Source organism: Hyperoodon ampullatus (assembly GCF_949752795.1).
Source record: "Hyperoodon ampullatus genome assembly, chromosome: 19".
Taxonomy (NCBI): Eukaryota; Metazoa; Chordata; class Mammalia; order Artiodactyla; family Ziphiidae; genus Hyperoodon; species Hyperoodon ampullatus.
Window position 1 is genome coordinate 19,466,774 of NC_136932.1, and position 17,967 is coordinate 19,484,740.

The following is a 17,967-nucleotide window of genomic DNA, read 5'->3' on the forward strand; positions in this document are numbered from 1 at the left end:
GCAACCGAGGGACAGTGGTTGATGTGCGACTTCTTCTGGGGCCCGGGGTCACCTTCCAGCTGCAGCTCCCCTCCAGTCACCAGGTGGCGCTGCAGAGCCAGCTCCCTGCTCAGGGGCCTCTTGGGGGCTTGAGGGGTTTTGGCAGCCAGTCCTGGCACCCACCGTCTTTTTCTCAGCTTGGCCCTGCTGCTGCAGCCTACCTGCCTTCTGCCCACACGGCAGGCACACTGCCTGCTCTGCTGGCTCTACTGCTGGGTCCCCTCCCTGGTTAGTCCCCAGTACAACCCAAACAAGAAAAGAGAACAAGAGGGAGCTGGGCAGCAGCTTGCCCCATCTGCGCCCTGTGGCCCCTCTGTCTCGTGCGGGTCCCCCACTCTGTCCTTCCCGCCTTTGTTGGTTTCCAGCCAGATTGACAAGCCTTTACAAAATAGTACCTCACTGTCCCTAGCCTGTTCACCATCTTTTACACCAGGCCCCAAGTTGCTGTCCTCACTTTATAGACTGAGGGATTCTCGGAATTAACCGGCCCAAGGTCACATACCCAGTGAGCTTCGGGCTCGAACCCAGGGTTCCGGGCAGTCTGTTTTCTCCAAGGTTGTACTTGGCCCCGAGTGTCCTGTCGGGTCTGGGGACACAGTCGTGGAGAAGGGAGAAGGGACGCGAGGGCGGGCAACAAGAGTCCTAGAGCAGCACGGGAGCGGGCGGCGGGGTGGGCCGGCCGAGGCGGGCCGGGGCGGGGCGGAGGCTGCGGGCCCCGGTGGGGCGGGCCCGCGCGGGTGGCGGCGGCGGCAAGGGCTCTGCCACAGCCGGTTGGTGAGCCCTGGAAGCCTGGGCGCGGCGAGCTGCCCAGCCCGGGACAGAGCCGGGCGCCGAGCGGGCCACTAGAGGGGCGCGGGGGGCGGGCCCGGTCCAGCCCGCCAGGCCGCGCCACGGGCACCGGCCCCGCGGCGCCCTAGCTCAGGCGCCCGCCGGGCTAGGACAGCACGCGCCAGCGCGCTGAGCCGAGGCGCGGGGACATGCAGCGCGCGGGAGGCGGCCGGCGCGGGCTCTGGGCGCGGGCGCAGCGCCCCTTCCCTCCGGTGAGTGGCGGGCGCCGAGCCGGGGGCGCCAACTTCGCCGCCAACTTGGGGCTGGGCTCAGGCGCCGCGCGGGCAAGGACGGCGGAGACAGATGGCGCGGCACCGGGGAGAGTCTGGTGGGCGCAGGGAACCCCAGGAAGGGGGCGCCGGGGGACCGGGACCCTCGGGGACCGGGCCTGGGGTTTGGACCCGGGCGGGCGGAGAGGAGGTGAGGAAGAGAGGCCGAGGTGACAGGCGCGCGGCGGGCGCGAGGGAAGGACGCGGGCGAGGCGCCCAAGACGTTCGTCTCCTGGGTCGCCGAGCCCTCCAGCTCTTTCGCCCGGCACCGCGGCACCGCAGGGGAGGGTGCGGTGCGGGGACGTGGGAGTCTGGGCTGCGGGCCCCGCAACTGTTGCTGCTGGAAGCCGGGCGGGGGCTGGGGAGCGGGGCTGGGTTCGGCCAGAGCGGAGGGGGCTGGAGAGGGCACGGAGCAGAGAGGACGAAAGGGGGCTGTCGGTGGCTCCAGGAGCCCGGCCCCCTGCTCCCGGAGGTCTGCTGAGCACCTACCGCGCGCATCTGCCTTCACACTCCCGCCCCTTCACCGGCTGTAAGTCCTCCAGGTCCTCCCCTCCCAGCTCTTCCTTCGGTAGAGCGCTCCCTCCTCTGACCTCAGGAAATCAGCGTGGGCTTTCACTGGGTGGTGGGCTCTTCCCAAATGCTGGCCCCGCGCCCTGCGGACCCAGGCTCCGAGGAGGGGAAAGGAAGGGTGGGCGAAGAGGACCTGGGAGAGCCGAGAGCCCGGGTGCGCTGGGCCCTGGCTGCCCCACCAGCGTGTTGCTCTGGTCCCCCGGGGCTTCGACCAGGATCCCCGACGGCGGGTAAGGGGAGCCACTGAGCCCCCTGAGGCAGAAGGCGGTTCGTGCCAGGCCTAGGTGGGCAGGGCCAGGGCCAAAAGAAGGCAAAAGCTCCCAGTGGCCAGAAAATCGCCAAGGATGCGTCCCACGACCCATCCCAAGGTCCTGCTGGGTGAGCGAAGGGGGAATTCCTGCGGGGCCCTGACGCTCACCCCACTTGTCCTAGTCCTGCTCACCCGTCGGACTTCGGGCTCAGTCCCCAGCCCTCTGATAGTGGCACCGCCCTGGCTCGATCCGACCCGGGCTATGGAGAAACTGAGGAAAGAAACTTGGGCGGGGGGGGGGAGGTCGTCTGCTCAGTCTCAGAGCCCGTCTAGTTTCTGGCTGCGCCGGTCCGTTTCCAACCTGCTCCTAAACCCCGTTAGGAATTCGAAGAGGAACGTGAAGGGGACTGCCCTTCACGTAGGTAGGTCGGGAACCGGACTCCTGGGTTCGCCCTAGGGCAGGACTGGGCTGGTACCCGCCTACAGCCCCGCCTGCCAGGCGAACTCGGCGCCCCCCACCCGCGGGGCTTGGGGTGGCGACGCAGCTTGGGGCAGTGGGGATGGGGGCCTGGGAGCCGGGACCCCCGCAGAGGGTAGCAGCGAGGCGGGGGGGCGCGGAGTGCGTGGTGCCCAGTTTGGCCGCCAGGAGGCGTGGCGCGGGTCCCCGCGCCCGGAGTTGCCGCCGCTGCTGCCGCCGCATGGCGAGTGTCCTTGAGCCGCGGGTGACGGTGGCTCTCGCCGCTCGCGCCCCCTCCTCCCGCGGGGGGAGCCCGATGCCACGTTCCCTATGAATTATTTGTCGCTGGCCTAAAAATACCCCGAACTTCACAGCCCGAGTGTAAGAGATTCCCCCGGGGGTTCCGGGAGGAATCAGCTGGGGTGGGGGGGCGGGTTCGTCTTGGAGGAGGGAGACCTCGGTGACCGCGCCAGTGGGGGCAAGGTGGAGGGGTGGTCTTCTCCCCTGGCGCCTGGGTTCAGGTCTTAGCTCGGCAAAATGGAGGGAGGGAAACCCGACGGCAAAGCTGGGGCCGCTCACTCGGAGGGCGGTGGATCCAGAGGAGCCGCGCAGCCGGGGTCCCTGGGCGCCCGGGAAACAGCGCGGTTGGTGGGTTAGGCCGACTCCTGTGACCGAGGCTCCCCGTTTAGAAGAGGGGGCGGCCATCAGATGTCTGGAGTGTGAGTGCGTGTGCACGTCCGTGTGCGGGAGCCTGCCTGGGATTGGGGGAGCAGGGGGAAGAGAAGAGCCCTAAGCTCGTGGAGGTGCTCCGGCCGTTCAAGGTGATGCTGAGTGTCCCGGAAGTGTCACCATTGCCACTCTCCGCCGGGCTTTTTGGGGGTCCGGGTGTTCATCAAATATTAACAGCAGGTTTGTGAAAGGTGCGGACGGCAAGTGGGTGGGCAGAGGTCCTTAAGACAACAGTCCAGTATGGGGCGGGGGCATCATGGAGTGGACAAATTCCTGCAACAGGGAGCAGAATGATGAGGGAGACATCGCAGAGGCATAGCCAGGAGCTCCCCAACCCGGGGGGTGGGGGCTGGTGAGGGGGAGAAGGACAACTGGCTTAGAGCCAGACCCAGACCCTGTGTCTTCTCACCCGTATTTCCAGAGCCGCCAGGCACTAAGGCAGGTGCTCTGTGGGAGAGGGATTTAGGTGGGGCTCTGAAAATTCTGGAATTTGTCCTGTAGACAAGAGAGAGGCAGTGGGAAGAGGACATTGTAACCCGAAGGAACAGCAGAGCAAAGGCCTGGAGATGATGACAGCGGGAGCTGTCTGGCCACCAGACTGGAGGAAGTGTGGGGTGCACGGAGGGGAGGACAGTTAGGGTGCGTGGGGCTCTGTCCACGGGACCCAAGTGTCTGGACTTCATTTGTGGGCACCAGGGAGCAGCTGTGCTCTTTGAGGAGGGGTGCAGTGGCCAGAGGACTGTTTCAGGCCAGTGGGGCAGGCGGGGGTGGGTGGATGGGAGGCGGAGACGGGGGGGGAGGCCAGGGGGAGGCAAGTGGGAGGTTGGATCAGGCCAGGACTCGGGGATGACCTCCTGCCTTGCGGGGGAGGCTGGATGCCACGTGGTGCTGAGACTCTGGAGCCTGAATCTCTTGGAATCTGCCCATTGCTATTTGAAGCTCAGAGACTGGCCTGATTGGGGCCCCTCCCCCCAGGAGCATTCCGCAATCCCTCCTGGGGAGAGGCAAGACCCGCACCAACTTCCTCTCCTCCTCCTCTCCAGTCCTGGAGGACACCTTCCCAGCAGAGAGAGTTTCTAGGGGCAGTGCCCCCTCAGAGTTGAGGGAGGACCTGGGGCCTTCATCTAGAGTCACGTGGTCCAAAAGGAACAAAACGAGAGCCACAGGTAGGCACATTAGAAAAAGGAAAAAGAAAAGTGAAATGAATTCTAACACTGTTGTTTAACTCAATCTAGCTAAAATATTTCTTCAACATGTAATCCATATAAAAATCTTAGTGAGAGATTTTCTTTTTGTAATACAAAGTCTTCACTCTCCAGTGTGCATGTTACACTTCGCAGCATACCTCAGTTTGGACAAGCCACATTTAAGTGCCCAGTCATCATACGTGACTGGTGGCTGCTGTATTTGACAGCACGGTTCTAGAGCTCAGAGCTGGGAGGCATAAGTGGGGGAAGCTTCGGGCTTCCCAGAGGATGGGGAAGCTACAGAGGTGGGCAGAGATGAGCACAGAGAGGACTTGCAAAGGAAGAAATGAGCCCGACAGTGCTCTTTGCAGGTGTGATTTGAAATCCCTCATTGGAAGTAGAGGTGGGCATGGCACGCTTAGCTTCCCACCCTAGAATCACACGCCTCCAAGCTGACGTTCTAAGTCAGTGTACTGGGAAACCATACACAGGGGGAGATTTCAAGGGCACAAAAATGAGCACAGTATGCCCTCCCCTGCCAAAAATCCTGTCTTCTCATTTTGAAATGAGACCAAGCCCAGCCTGGTCACCATTTGGCTCTCCCCTGTTCAGAAGTTTCACTGGGGATGTGATGGAGATGGAGAGGGTGGCAAAGCTGTGGCCGATGGCCAGCTGGGAGGGAGAGCTGCATCCGCGGGCACCACTCATTGGTATGGCTGTTTGTCCAAAAGCAATGATGTTTGTTTCGCAGGGATACACGTCAGGCCCTTGGGGTAGGTTAAAAAATCCCTCACACCAGCGATGGCCTAGGGTGGCAGGTCATGTGTGAGATATCCCGAGCCCTGAACAAATCAGTGGTGACACACTCCTGCTGTGGAAGAGCTGCTACTAATTGAGGCCACAGAGGGTAGAGTAGGGATATCCAGTGCCCAGGAGGAGGGGGCTTTGTGCCAGGTAGGATTATGAAGAGCAGGGCCCTTGGGGATGTTAGATTCAGTTTAGGATGGAGAAGGTGTGTGTGTGTGTGTGTGTGTTACAAGAGCTGCCTTCCTTTACCTGGCTGTGGGGCTGTCACTTATAGGATAAGGATACTGACAACAGTGGGTAGCCCTCCCACTGCTGTGAAGTAGATCCTGTGATTTCTGCAGGCAAGAAATCATGGCTCAGAGAGGCTAAGCAACTTCCCCAAGATCACACAGTTAGTAAGTGGCAGAACTGGGACTTGAACTCAGGTCTCTCTGACTCATATCTATGCACTTGGTACCAGGTTAGCATTTTTTTTTAAAATAAATTTATTTATTTATTTTTGGCTGCGTTGGGTCTTCGTTGCTGCGCCCGGGCTTTCTCTAGTTGTGGCGAGTGGGGGCTACTCTTTGTTGCGGTGCGCAGGCTTCTCAATGCGGTGGCTTCTCTTGTTGCGGAGCACAGGCTCTAGGTGCATGGGCTTCAATAGTTGTGGCTCGCAGGCTCTAGAGCGCAGGCTCAGTAGTTGTGGTGCACAGGCTTAGTTGCTCCGCGGCATGTGGGATCTCCCCTGACCAGGGCTTGAACCTGTGTCCCCTGCATTGGCAGGCGTATTCCCAACCACTGCGCCACCAGGGAAGTCCCACCAGATTAGCATTTGCTGTGAACCTTCCTGGGGCAGAACCCAGATGGATGAGTTTCCAAAGGTCTGGCCTTTCTAGCCAAGCCTGATGTTCAGCAGTAGAATGGAAGTAGTGAGCCCCTATTCTGGTCACGTTCTTCCCGGGTCCTGCCCTCTGGGCTGCGCTTGGATGCTCAGCTAACCTCTCTGTCTCTTCCTCTTTGTCTGTCTGTGTCTGTCTGTCTCCCCCTCTCTCTGCCTCTGTTTGTGGAGGGAGGTTTCCCCCTCTTCTCTTTCAGCCTCTGGGTGTGTGTCCCTCTGACTCTGGCCTTTGCCTCCTCTCTGTCATTCATCTTTTCTCTCCGTGCCTCTGTCCCCCTCCCTGTGCCTATCCTGGTCTCTCCGCAGGACCCTCCAGTGGACATGGGTGGGGCCCTGGGGCCGGCCCTGCTGCTCACCTCACTCCTCGGTGCCTGGGCAGGGCTGGGCCCGGGTCAGGGCGAGCAGGCTGTGACGGTGGCCGTGGTGTTTGGCAGCTCGGGGCCACCGCAGGCCCAGGCCCGTACCCGCCTCACCCCCCAGAGCTTCCTGGACCTGCCCATGGAGATCCAGCCACTCACCGTCCGTGTCAACAACACCAACCCCAGCAGTCTTCTCACCCAGATCTGCGGGCTCCTGGGCACTGCCCGAGTCCACGGCATCGTCTTTGAGGACAACGTGGACACCGAGGCCGTGGCCCAGATCCTCGACTTCATCTCCTTCCAGACCCACGTGCCTATCCTCAGCATCAGTGGGGGCTCTGCTGTGGTCCTCACCCCCAAGGTGCCCATTCAAAGTCATGTCCCTACATCCCATGAGCCTGGAGCCAGGCTGGGGCTGGGGGAGAGGGGCTGAGTCTGGGCCAGGGAGACACTTAGGTCCTGGGAAACTGGGATTGGCTGGGCCCAGCAAGGGGGTGAGGGCTGAGGGAGGCATGGGTGAGGGAGGAGAAGGCTGTGGGAATGATGTTCCTATGTTCTAGAAGATAAACTTTCTGAGCTGCTTTCACATGTGTGTCTGGATGAGGGATGGGCAGGTACCAAACCCACCTCTAGTTCTGGGGCAGCCCTTGCTCACCTTCTCCCTGTTTTTCTGGCCTTCCGTGGTCAGGCTCCAGACCCAGAAGTGCAGGGCCAGGCTGGGTGTGGGATCTGATGTAGTTGGCCTGCAGCGGAGAGCATCCAAGGGCAGGTCATGCCCTTGCTGTCCTGTGGGGAGAAAGTTCTAAACACACATTCACCAGCAATCACAGCTGGGATCCTAGTCCTGAAGGAAAAACACAGGATGCCCCGAGGGAGTCCAGTGGGACCCCTTCTGGGTCTGGGGTTGGTCAGAGAAGGTCTCCTAAGAAATGACACCTAAGCCGAGACCTGGAGGATGAGGGGGGTTGACAAGGTATGTGTGTGGGGTGGACTGGGGGAGAGTGTTCCAGGCGGAGGGAGCAGGTGGTGTGAACACCCAGAGGTGAGAAGGAGCACAGAGTGTCTGAGGAACAGACAGGAGCCTGGAGAGGGAGGTGAGGTCCCAACCACACGGGAGGACATTCAGGTTTTACTCAAAGTAAGTGAGGAGCTGAAGAAGGTGTTGAGGGGAGACTGATCTGATTTGCCTTTCTTTTATGATTATATTTTTATTATGGGGAATTTTGAGCATACGTAAAAGTAGAAGAGTATAATGACCCCATGTAGCCCCTATCCATCCCAGGCCAACCCTGCCTCAGCCTTACCCCCACCCACTTCTCCTCTTCTTTTTTTTTTTTTTGAGGTACGCGGGCCTCTCACTGCTGTGGCCTCTCCCGTTGCGGAGCACAGGCTCCGGACGCGCAGGCTCAGCGGCCATGGCTCACGGGCCCAGCCGCTACGCGGCATGTGGGATCTTCCCGGACCGGGGCACGAACCCGTGTCCCCTGCATCGGCAGGCGGACTCTCAACCACTGCACCACCAGGGAAGCCCATCTCTCGCTTTTTTCCTTGCAAATTTGTTTGTTGAAGGAACTGGGTTACTTGTCCTGTAGAGTTTTCTCGGAGTTGCTTTTTTAAAAGATTGGGACAGTCGCAGTGTGGCGAAATCTTGGAGGGGCTGCAGTGGCAGCAGGGAACCCACAGCTAGGAGAGGCTTGCTTTAGCCCAGGCTCGATCTTGCAGTGTCCTGGGCGTTTGTGGTGGCAGAGGCAGTAGAGAGGAAGGACATTCTCATCTCCAGGGCTCCATAGAGGATGGTGCTTTCCCAGTTACCTGTGGGCCTGACATTAGCTCTCAGCACGGTGGTTCTCCACCCTCACAGTGCTTTAGAAAAATACAGACACCTGGTGTACCATTTCTAAGATTCCCATTCAGTTGGTCTGGACTAGTGGGCTCAAGAGTCACCTAAAGAGCTTGTTGAAATACAGATTCCCGGGCGCCATCCTCAGGGATTCTGATCCAGCAGGTGAGCACTGCGCCCGAGAATTTGCATTTCCTACAAGCTCCCAGCTGACGCTGCTGCTGCTGGTTTGCGGTCCAGCCTTGGTCAGGCACGAATATTTTAAAAATCTCTCCAGGGCATTCTAATGGGAGGCAGGGGCTGGGAACCACGTGCGGGGCGGGCGGGAGGGAGGTTATCGCGAGACTAGGGCTCCCGGGACATCCAGCACCTTCCGACGCAAGGGTGTGTGTGGGTTGCCGGAGGGAGTGGAAGTTGGGGCGGGGCGGGACTCGGCTCGCCCTACCCTCCGCTCAGGCCCCACCCCTCCCCCTAGGAGCCGGGCTCCGCCCTCCTGCAGCTGGGCGTGTCCCTGGAGCAGCAGCTGCAGGTGCTGTTCAAGGTGCTGGAGGAGTACGACTGGAGCGCGTTCGCCGTGATCACCAGCCTGCACCCGGGCCACGCCCTCTTCCTCGAGATCGTGCGCGCCGTCGCCGACGCCAGCTACGTGGGCTGGCGGCTGCTGGACGTGCTCACGCTGGAGCTGGATCCCGGCGGGACGCGCGCCCACACCCAGCGCCTGCTGCGGCAGCTCGACGCCCCGGTGCTGGTGGCCTACTGCTCGCGCGAGGAGGCCGAGGTGCTCTTTGCCGAGGCGGCCCAGGCCGGCCTGGTGGGGCCCGGGCACGTGTGGCTGGTGCCCAACCTGGCGCTGGGCAGCACCGACGCGCCCCCCGCCGCCTTCCCCGTGGGCCTCATCAGCGTTGTCACCGAGAGCTGGCGCCTCAGCTTGCGCCAGAAAGTCCGCGACGGCGTGGCCATCCTGGCCCTCGGTGCCCACGGCTACCGGCGCCAGCACGGCGCCCTGCCCGCCCCGGCTGAGGAGTGCCGCGGCCACCCTGGGCCTGTCAGCCCTGCCCGGAAGGCCTTCTACAGGTGGGCACCTGCCCAGGGCATAGGATGGCCACGAGTGGCCGTGAGTTTGGGCTCACTGGTCACACCTCCCACTAGGTGTGTGCCTGGGGCCAAGTGACCTCACCTCTCTGGGCCATTGTTTCTTCATCTGAGAAAAGAGCGGGGTGTGAGGGTGTGGTGAGGATCTTGGGGGGTTAACACAGGGAAACAGAACAATAATTACACAAATGCTACCTGTTGCTGGCGGTGATGCGGCAGAAGGTGGGGGAGGGCACATCTGGTCCTGGTCGGGGCTAAGGGGACCCTGGCTTCTCCCCCCTCGCAGGCACCTACTGAATGTCACCTGGGAGGGCCGGGACTTCTCCTTCAGCCCTGGTGGGTACCTGGTCCAGCCCACCATGGTGGTGATCGCCCTCAACCGGCACCGCCTCTGGGAGATGGTGAGAAGGGGGTGAGCCCAGGGGCCCTCGGTACCCTTTCATTTTATCCCCCCCTCTTGTCCCACAGCTGAGCAGAGAGGCCCTTCTGTCCCTCATCCAACCCCTCATCCTTCAGGTCTCAGCGGAAACATTTCCACTGAGAAGCCTTCCAGGTCCCCCAGGGGGTCTGAGGCAGGCCTGCTCCGGGCTCCCATAACACCCTTCACTGTAGAACTTATCAAGCACTCTTATTACACAGTCCTGCCCCTGGAGGAGTAACCCACAGCTGTGCTGGCTAGACGGACACGTAAACAAATAGAATTTGGGGAGGTCAGTGCTTAAGAAAAACTGTTTGCAAAGCATTATGGGAATCGAGAGGCGGGGCAGAAATTAGTTCTGTCTTCAAAGGAGGAAACCGGGGAAGGCTTCACAGAAGTTGGGACATTTGGGCTGGGCTATGGATGGTTGAGTAGGAGCCCATCGGGAAGGGATAGTAGCCTGGTATAGACTGAGGGGAAGGAGGGTTTAGTTTTTTGGTTTTGGTTTGGTTTTGGTTTTGGTTTTTGCCATGCCACGCAGCTTGTGGGATCTTAGTTCCCTGACCAGGGATTGAACCAGGGCCCATGGCAGTGAAAGTGCCGAGTCTTAACCACTGGACTGCCAGGGAATTCCCCTGGAGCATTTTTAAGTGATGCGTTTGGAGGTGTGGGGACTGGGGAAGAAGGGTAGGGTGATGGAGATAAACTGGACCCGTGAAGGGCCTTGAGTGCTGGGCTAAGGACTTTATGTGAAGCTTGGGGGAATGAGTGCGGTGTGACAGGCTCAGGTCTGGGCTTTAGGAAGAGGCCGTGAGCCAGCAGCAGTGTGGAGGCTGGCCTGGGAAGTGCGGGCACCAGAAGCCGGGGAGGCTGCAGGGAGCCCTCCCGTCGCCCAGCCCCTTGCCCCGACGCTCCTGGTCTCCAGATGCTCCCGCCCCAGGCCCTGCTCCGTCCTGCCCCAACTGACCTTAGGTGTGGTGGGGGGATGCTTGGTCCTGGCAGGCCTCGCCCAGAGGCCCCACCTATAGTGTGGGCTTAGTGGGGCTGAAGGTCCCGGGCTGAGGCCGGTCACCCTCTGCAGGTGGGGCGCTGGGACCATGGTGTCCTCCACATGAAGTACCCGGTATGGCCTCGCTACAGTGCCTCCCTGCAGCCCGTGGTGGACAGCCGGCACCTGACGGTGGCCACGCTGGAAGAGCGACCCTTTGTCATCGTGGAGACCCCCGACCCTGGCACAGGCGGCTGCGTGCCCAACACTGTGCCCTGCCGCCGGCATGGCAACCACACCTTCAGGTCCGCGAGAACACCCGGGAGGCCCGGTGTGAGCCGTGTGCCGCCGTGCGATGGCGGGCGTTGTGTGTGTCTTATGCTTGGGCATAGGGGTGGGCGTCCACCCCCCAGGCTGGGAGGAGCCGCTGGCTCTGACCCCTGCTGGTCTCTTGGTGGCAGCAGTGGTGACACGGCCCCCTACACCAAGCTTTGCTGTAAGGGCTTCTGCATCGACATCGTCAAGAAGCTGGCCAAGGTGGTCAAGTTCTCCTACAACCTGTACCTGGTGACCAACGGCAAGCATGGCAAGAGGGTGCGCGGCGTGTGGAACGGCATGATCGGGGAGGTAGGCCCGCCCCCAGGCCACCTGCGCCCGCCCACCTGCCCGCCTGCTGCCCTGGGCCCCATCCATCTGTCAACCTCGCCCCGATGTTCCTTAGGTGTTTCCTCCTGTTCTGGGGATCAGTCAGGGTGGGACCCAGGCCCAGCTCCTAAGGGTCTCCGAACTGGCAGGGGCACTGTGCTGGCACCAATGATGACCCCTGGGGTCAATACTGAAAGTGGAGCTCTGAGGACCCCAGTGGGAACAACTGACTCAGCTGGTGGGTGCTGGCTGCGGGGCCGGGAGGGGAGCGGGGGAGTCCTCCAGCCTGCGGGAGCCCCTCCTCTGATCCGGGCCTGACCCCCAGGTGTACTACAAGCGGGCAGACATGGCCATCGGCTCCCTCACCATCAATGAGGAGCGCTCCGAGATCGTGGACTTCTCTGTGCCCTTCGTGGAGACGGGCATCAGCGTGATGGTGGCCCGCAGCAACGGCACCGTCTCCCCCTCGGCCTTCCTGGGTGCGGCTCGGGGTGGGCAGGGATAGCGCAGAGGGGCCCACGAAGTGGACGTGTGGAGCATGGGTGGAGATGGGGAGCTTGGGGTGGACCCTCCGAGGGCAGCACTGCAGCCTTGGGTCCTTGGAGGTTAGCTAGAGGCCTGAGCTACAATAGGTGGGTAGACGGAGAGGGAAGAGGTGACGTCCAGGTTCAGTCCTGAGCCCGGGTGCTCGGTAAGGGTGGGGGATGGGGAGAGCGGGGTAAAAGGTGGCGCCCTCGTGAGGAACAGGAAATCCAGGAAGGCAGGCTGCCTTCAGGAGGTGCCTGGTGGGCTGGGACATTGTTTTTTGTTTCATTTTTTGGCCTCATGGCTTGCGGGATCTTAGTTCCCCAACCAGGGATTGAACCCACACCCTCAGCGGTGAAAGCACAGAGTCCTAACCACTGGACCACCAGGGAACTCCTGGGCTGGGACATTGGGACAAAGGGAGAAGATTCACGGGGGGCTGGAGGAGCCAACCCAGAGCATGGGAAGCCGGGATAGTTTCTGACTTGATTAGGAATTCAGCATTTCTTGGGCAGCTCCCTTGTGCCAGGTCCCATGCTAGGTGCTGGGATCCGGCCATAGTCCTGGCCTTCCCAGAGCACCCAGTCAGAAGCTCAGGTGGGACTTGCAGTGTGGGATGGTTCAAAGAGCCCTGAGGACAGGTGAGCCTCTCGACCAGGAGCAGAAGAGGGAATCCCAGGTCTGCCTCTTCCTGCTGTGTGACCTTGGGCAAGTCACTGAACCTCTCTGACCGGGGTTCCTCAGCCACAGGGAAGGCAACAAACTCCACTTCGTAGGATGGGCATTGTATCAAAGGAGCAAATGCTTTGGGCAGTAATGACTTCTCACTCAGGGAGACTGAAATGATTTTGTCAGAAACCTCAGGTCGGTCTCCCCAGCCCCTCAGGCCTCGGTTTCTGTGTCAGTAGGATGAGGGGTAAGACTTGGCTTCAGAGCTCTGATTCCAAGCAGCTCACCCATGCTGGGCCCGGGGGGTGTCGGGGGGTGGAGTTCCAGACCCAGGAGCGTGGGCAGCGGTGCTGGCGGCGAGGAAGGAGAGGAGGAAAGCAGAGGGAATTCCCTGAGCTTGCTCCTGGGGCTTTGAGGGGCCACCCTCAGGGATTTGGCGAAAGGAAGTGGGGGGAAGAGGGAGAATGAGAGCCAGGGGAGATGTGGAATCAAAGGGAGGTTTCCTAGGGTGGGTGGTGGGTGATGGGACCCTGGCCCAGGGCAGATGGAGGGGAGAGACCAAGAATGCTGGGGAGCCTGACCTCCCTGGGGGATGGCGTCTCTCCTGGGGCTCCACTGCTCTTGAGAGTCAGAGACCCCTCAGCTCAGTCCACGGGGCTGATGACCACATGGGCCCACCTGTCTGCACCCAGAACTCCTGAGCTGTTGGGGGGACACACAGCGCCGATGCCTCTGAACCTCCTGCCTCTGTTCCCAGAGCCCTACAGCCCTGCCGTGTGGGTGATGATGTTTGTCATGTGCCTCACCGTGGTGGCCATCACCGTCTTCATGTTCGAGTACTTCAGCCCCGTCAGCTACAACCAGAACCTCACCAGCGGCAAGAGTCAGCTCCCCCCTGGGCCTGGGAGCAGGGGCAGGGCTGGAACTTCCAGGAGGGGTGGGTTCAGGGCCAGAGGGGCCTTTCAGAGAATGCCCCGTTGGGGAGGTCCCTGGCCTTCGGACAATATGCAGGGGGCCAATCAGATGCATGAGAGAGAGAGAGAGAGAGAAGCAAGGTGAGTTGACGTACCCTGGGGTGGGGACGGCCAGGGATGGGGTCTCCACCCAGGACAGAGCAGAGACAGGAGCCGTGGAGTGGGGTGGGCTGAACCTGACCCCCTCTGTCCCGGGCAAGAGGAGCACCAGTGTCTTCCCTTTCACCCCCAGAGTCTGGGGGCCCGTCCTTCACCATCGGCAAGTCTGTGTGGCTGCTCTGGGCACTGGTCTTCAACAACTCGGTGCCCATCGAGAACCCCCGGGGCACCACCAGCAAGATCATGGTCCTGGTCTGGGCTTTCTTCGCCGTCATCTTCCTCGCCAGCTACACTGCCAACTTGGCCGCCTTCATGATCCAGGAGCAGTACATCGACACTGTGTCTGGCCTCAGTGACAAGAAGGTTCTGGAGCCCCAGAGGGTGCTGTTGCAGGGTTGTGGAGGATGCTGCAGCCAGGGGCAGGCGTTGGGTGGGACACAGGACAGTTAGAATCAGTGGAATTTGAACTGGAGGCGGGAGCAGGCAGAAGCGGGGGAGCCTGGGGAGGAGGGGGCTGGGGACGGGGACAGGGGGAGATGGCTCAGGTCCACTGACTAAGTGGCCTTGAGTAAGTCTCTCCCTGTCCCGGCCTCAGTTTCCCCGTTTGTAAAACACCGGCGTGGGCTGGACAGTCTCTAAGACCATGCTGCGCTCGCTATCCAAGTCCAGGCTAGGGGGATGGGGTCGGGGCCGGGGGCGCCTGGAGGGTCGGAGGAGGGGTTATGAATGGTGGCTGCCCTCTGCGTGCAGTTCCAGCGGCCTCAGGATCAGTACCCGCCCTTCCGCTTCGGCACCGTGCCCAACGGTAGCACGGAGCGGAACATCCGCAGCAACTACCGCGACATGCACACCCACATGGTCAAGTTCAACCAGCGCTCAGTGGAGGACGCGCTTAGCAGCCTCAAGATGGGGTGGGTCCGCAGTCCTGCACCCACCCTCTGACTGTCTCTACCCACGTGTCTCCTCGAGAGACCCAAGGTGGGATGGTGAGACTGGGTTGCCATGTAGGAACCCCGGGGAGGGGGTGAGGAGGTCTTGGGGCAGAGTGAAGCTTGAGGACGCCCACCAGAGCCCAGAGACGCAGCTGTGGTATTGACCAAGGTTCAGCCTTGCCCTCAGGTGTTGGTTGTGACCTTCTTAGGATCTTTAGGGGCCTGGAGGGCAGAGAGGGTGTGTCCTCTGGGAGCAGAGTGTCCCCTGGCCTCTCTGAGGAGGAGGGTAGGTGGGGTTCCGAAGCTGTGGGAGGGGGCTTCTCTGCACCAGGACCCCAGAGATCTAGAGAAGGCTCTGCCCATCCATCCCTCCTGGGTGGTGGTCAGTGGGCTCACGTGGCCCAGACCCCTGTCAGGCCCCAGGTTTGGTGCCCTGAACTCCACTTGATCCCTGGCCTGAGGGCTCAGCCTGTCCCCAGGAAGCTGGATGCCTTCATCTATGACGCTGCTGTCCTCAACTACATGGCGGGCAAGGACGAGGGCTGCAAGCTGGTCACCATTGGCTCCGGCAAGGTCTTTGCCACCACTGGCTATGGCATCGCCATGCAGAAGGACTCCCACTGGAAGCGGGCCATAGACCTGGCGCTCCTGCAGTTCCTGGGGGACGGTGGGTGCAGCCACTGATGGGGGCTGGGGTGGGTCCCAGGTGGGCCACAGAGCCCGTGGTCGGGACAGCTGCCCGATGGCTGGCCAACATCTCCACCACTGTCCTCTGAGTGCCCAGGGCCCGTGGGCATGGAGAGAGGTCTCTGGGGGTGAGAGGTGGGTGCAGTGGCTGGGTGGGGGGTATTAGGAGCAGCTGGATGGAGACGTGGGGAGGGACTGGTTTGCCGGGAGGGAGCAGGAAATAGCTGGGGAGCCCTTGCAGGATGGGAAGACAGGAAGGAGCTCAGGCCACACAGTGGAGGTTGGGGGCATCTGGACTCCTTTACTTTTCCCAAGACCCCTCCCCTCCATTGCATCTTGAGATGACCTGGGGTAGCGCCAACAGTCTGCCTAATCCCAGAGCCAGAACCCAGGTTTGCCTTGGTATCCCGGGGGCTCACATGTGTGAGCGGCCCGGCTGGGCTGCCCCAACACCCAGAGAGAGCTTTGAATTTAGAGTCCCAACCCTATTAGATAAATAACTGTCTGGTTTTCCATCAGTGCCATAGAATAATGCGAGTGATAACAATGAAGGTGCTTGCAGCCCCCTGGGGGCCTAGGCCTTTCGGCTCTGTGTGCCCAGCTCCATGCCTGGCACGTAGGTGATCAATAAGTGTTTGATGAATAAATGAATGATAAAATTTATGCAGTCAACAAGCCTTTGCTGGGCATGTGGAGTGTGGGCTTGTGGGAGGTGGGCATGTCAGAGGCTGGCATTCCCCCCCCAGCTCCCACTCTGCTCTCCTTCCTTCCTGCTCACTGATACCCCCTCCCCCCTCCCCCGCTGCCGGGCTGGATCCCTGTGTGGTCCTACAGGGGGGTGGTACCCTGGCCCCAGACCCCTCCTCACTCCAGGCTTGGGTGAGCACTGGAAGGGTCCTTCCTGAGCCAGGTGTGCCTCGCCCCCACCAGGGGAGACCCAGAAGCTGGAGCGGCTGTGGCTCTCGGGGATCTGCCAGAATGAGAAGAACGAGGTGGTGAGCAGCAAGCTGGACATCGACAACATGGCCGGCGTCTTCTACATGCTGCTCGTGGCCATGGGGCTGGCCCTGCTGGTCTTCGCCTGGGAGCACCTGGTCTACCGGAAGCTGCGCCACTCGGTGCCCAACGCATCCCGGCTGGACTTCCTGCTGGCCTTCAGCAGGGTGGGTGCCCACTCCACCCTAGACAGGCCCCAGCTTTAGGGGCAGCAACCCAGCTAAGTCAGAGCTGGCCATGGCCCCATTTACAGATGTAAAAACTGAGGTCTGGAGAGGTGGCATGGCCTGCCAGCATCACACAGCAGGTGAGAAGCAGAGCCCTTTTCCAACAGGCAGGGCAGGACTTTGGAGCCGGGCTGACCGGGGTTCGAGTCCTCACTGCCATTTACAAGCTGTGTGACTTTAGGAGAAGGAGTTATCCTCTTGGTGCCTCAGAGAGCTCCGCTGTAAGCTCTCCCAGCAGCACACAGTAGGAGCTTAACAAATGTTAGTTATGTCCTGGGACTTAGAGACGCCTGGGCTGATGCTTCCCACCTGGGCGTGGGGCGTGGGGCGTGGGGCGTGGGGCGGTCCCGGAAGGGCGGGTGCCGCTCACGGCGCGTCGGTTTCCTGCCTCCCGCCCAGGGCATCTACAGCTGCTTTAGCGGGGTGCAGAGCCTGGCCAGCCCAGCGCGGCCGCCCAGCCCGGACCTCACCGCCGGCTCGGCCCAGGTCAGCGTGCTCAAGATGCTGCAGGCGGCGCGCGACATGGTGACCACGGCGGGCGTGAGCAGCTCCCTGGACCGCGCCACGCGCACCATCGAGAGCTGGGGCGGCGGCCGCCGTGCGCCCCCGCCGCCCGCCTGCCCCAGTCCGCGGCCGCCCACCCCCGGCCCGCCCCCCGAGCCGAGCCCCACGGGCTGCGGGTCGCCGGGCGGGGGCCGCACCGCGCTGGGGCGTAGGGCCCCGCAGCCCCCGGGCCGCCCCCCGACGCCCGGGTCCTCCCTACCCGACGTCTCCCGGGTGTCTGGCCGGCCGGCCTGGGAGGCGCGGTGGCCGTCGCTGGCCGGGCGCGGCAGGCGGCACCTCTCGGCCTCCGAACGGCGCGCGCTCCCGCAGCGCCCTCAGTCGCCCGAGCGCTTTCACTACAGCTCCTTCCCTCGAGCCAACCGGTCAGGGTGCCCCTTCCTTCCGCTCTTCCCGGAGCCCCCCGAGCCTGAGGACCTGCCGCTGCTTGGGCCGGAGCAGCTGGCCCGGCGGGAGGCTCTCCTGCGCGCGGCCTGGGCCCGAGGTTCGCGCCCGCGCCACGCTTCCCTGCCCAGCTCAGTGACCGAGGCCTTCGCCTGGCCCAGCTCGGAGCCCTCCCGGTGTGCCCGCCCGGACTGCGGGCGCTGGACGCAGGCGCAGTCGATGCGGCTGCCGTCCTACCGGGAGGCCTGCCAGGAGGGGGTGTGGGCAGGGCCCCCGCCCTGGCCGCACGGACAGCACGCCTGCCTCCACGCCCATGCCCACCTGCCGCTTTGCTGGGGGGCTGTCTGCCCTCACCTCCCACCCTGTGCCAGCCACGGCCCCTGGCTTCCTGGGGCTTGGGGGCCTCCGGGGCACAGGGGCAGGACTCTGGGGCTGAGCACAGAATACAGGGACACTGAGGGGCTGGAAGAGTTCAGCAGGGTGGCCCATGGGATGCACGGCTTCCCCCGACCTTGCACCTGGAGGCGGATCTCCAGCCTGGAATCAGAAGTGTGA

The 17,967-nt window shown here is 62.2% G+C and overlaps 1 protein-coding gene across 1 annotated transcript; it reads left to right on the forward strand.

The window, feature by feature from the left end:
* Window positions 1–1,016: 1,016 nt before the first annotated feature.
* GRIN2C (glutamate ionotropic receptor NMDA type subunit 2C) lies at window positions 1,017–17,967 on the forward strand (the record flags this gene model as incomplete). The annotated part of the gene is made up of 13 exons (XM_079726244.1): window positions 1,017–1,079; window positions 6,323–6,736; window positions 8,691–9,289; window positions 9,594–9,708; window positions 10,807–11,018; window positions 11,175–11,340; window positions 11,684–11,837; window positions 13,310–13,435; window positions 13,759–13,988; window positions 14,376–14,536; window positions 15,037–15,224; window positions 16,175–16,407; window positions 16,867–17,967. 13 exons carry the CDS (start codon window positions 1,017–1,019, stop codon window positions 17,965–17,967), a joined length of 3,762 nt encoding a protein of 1,253 aa, XP_079582370.1.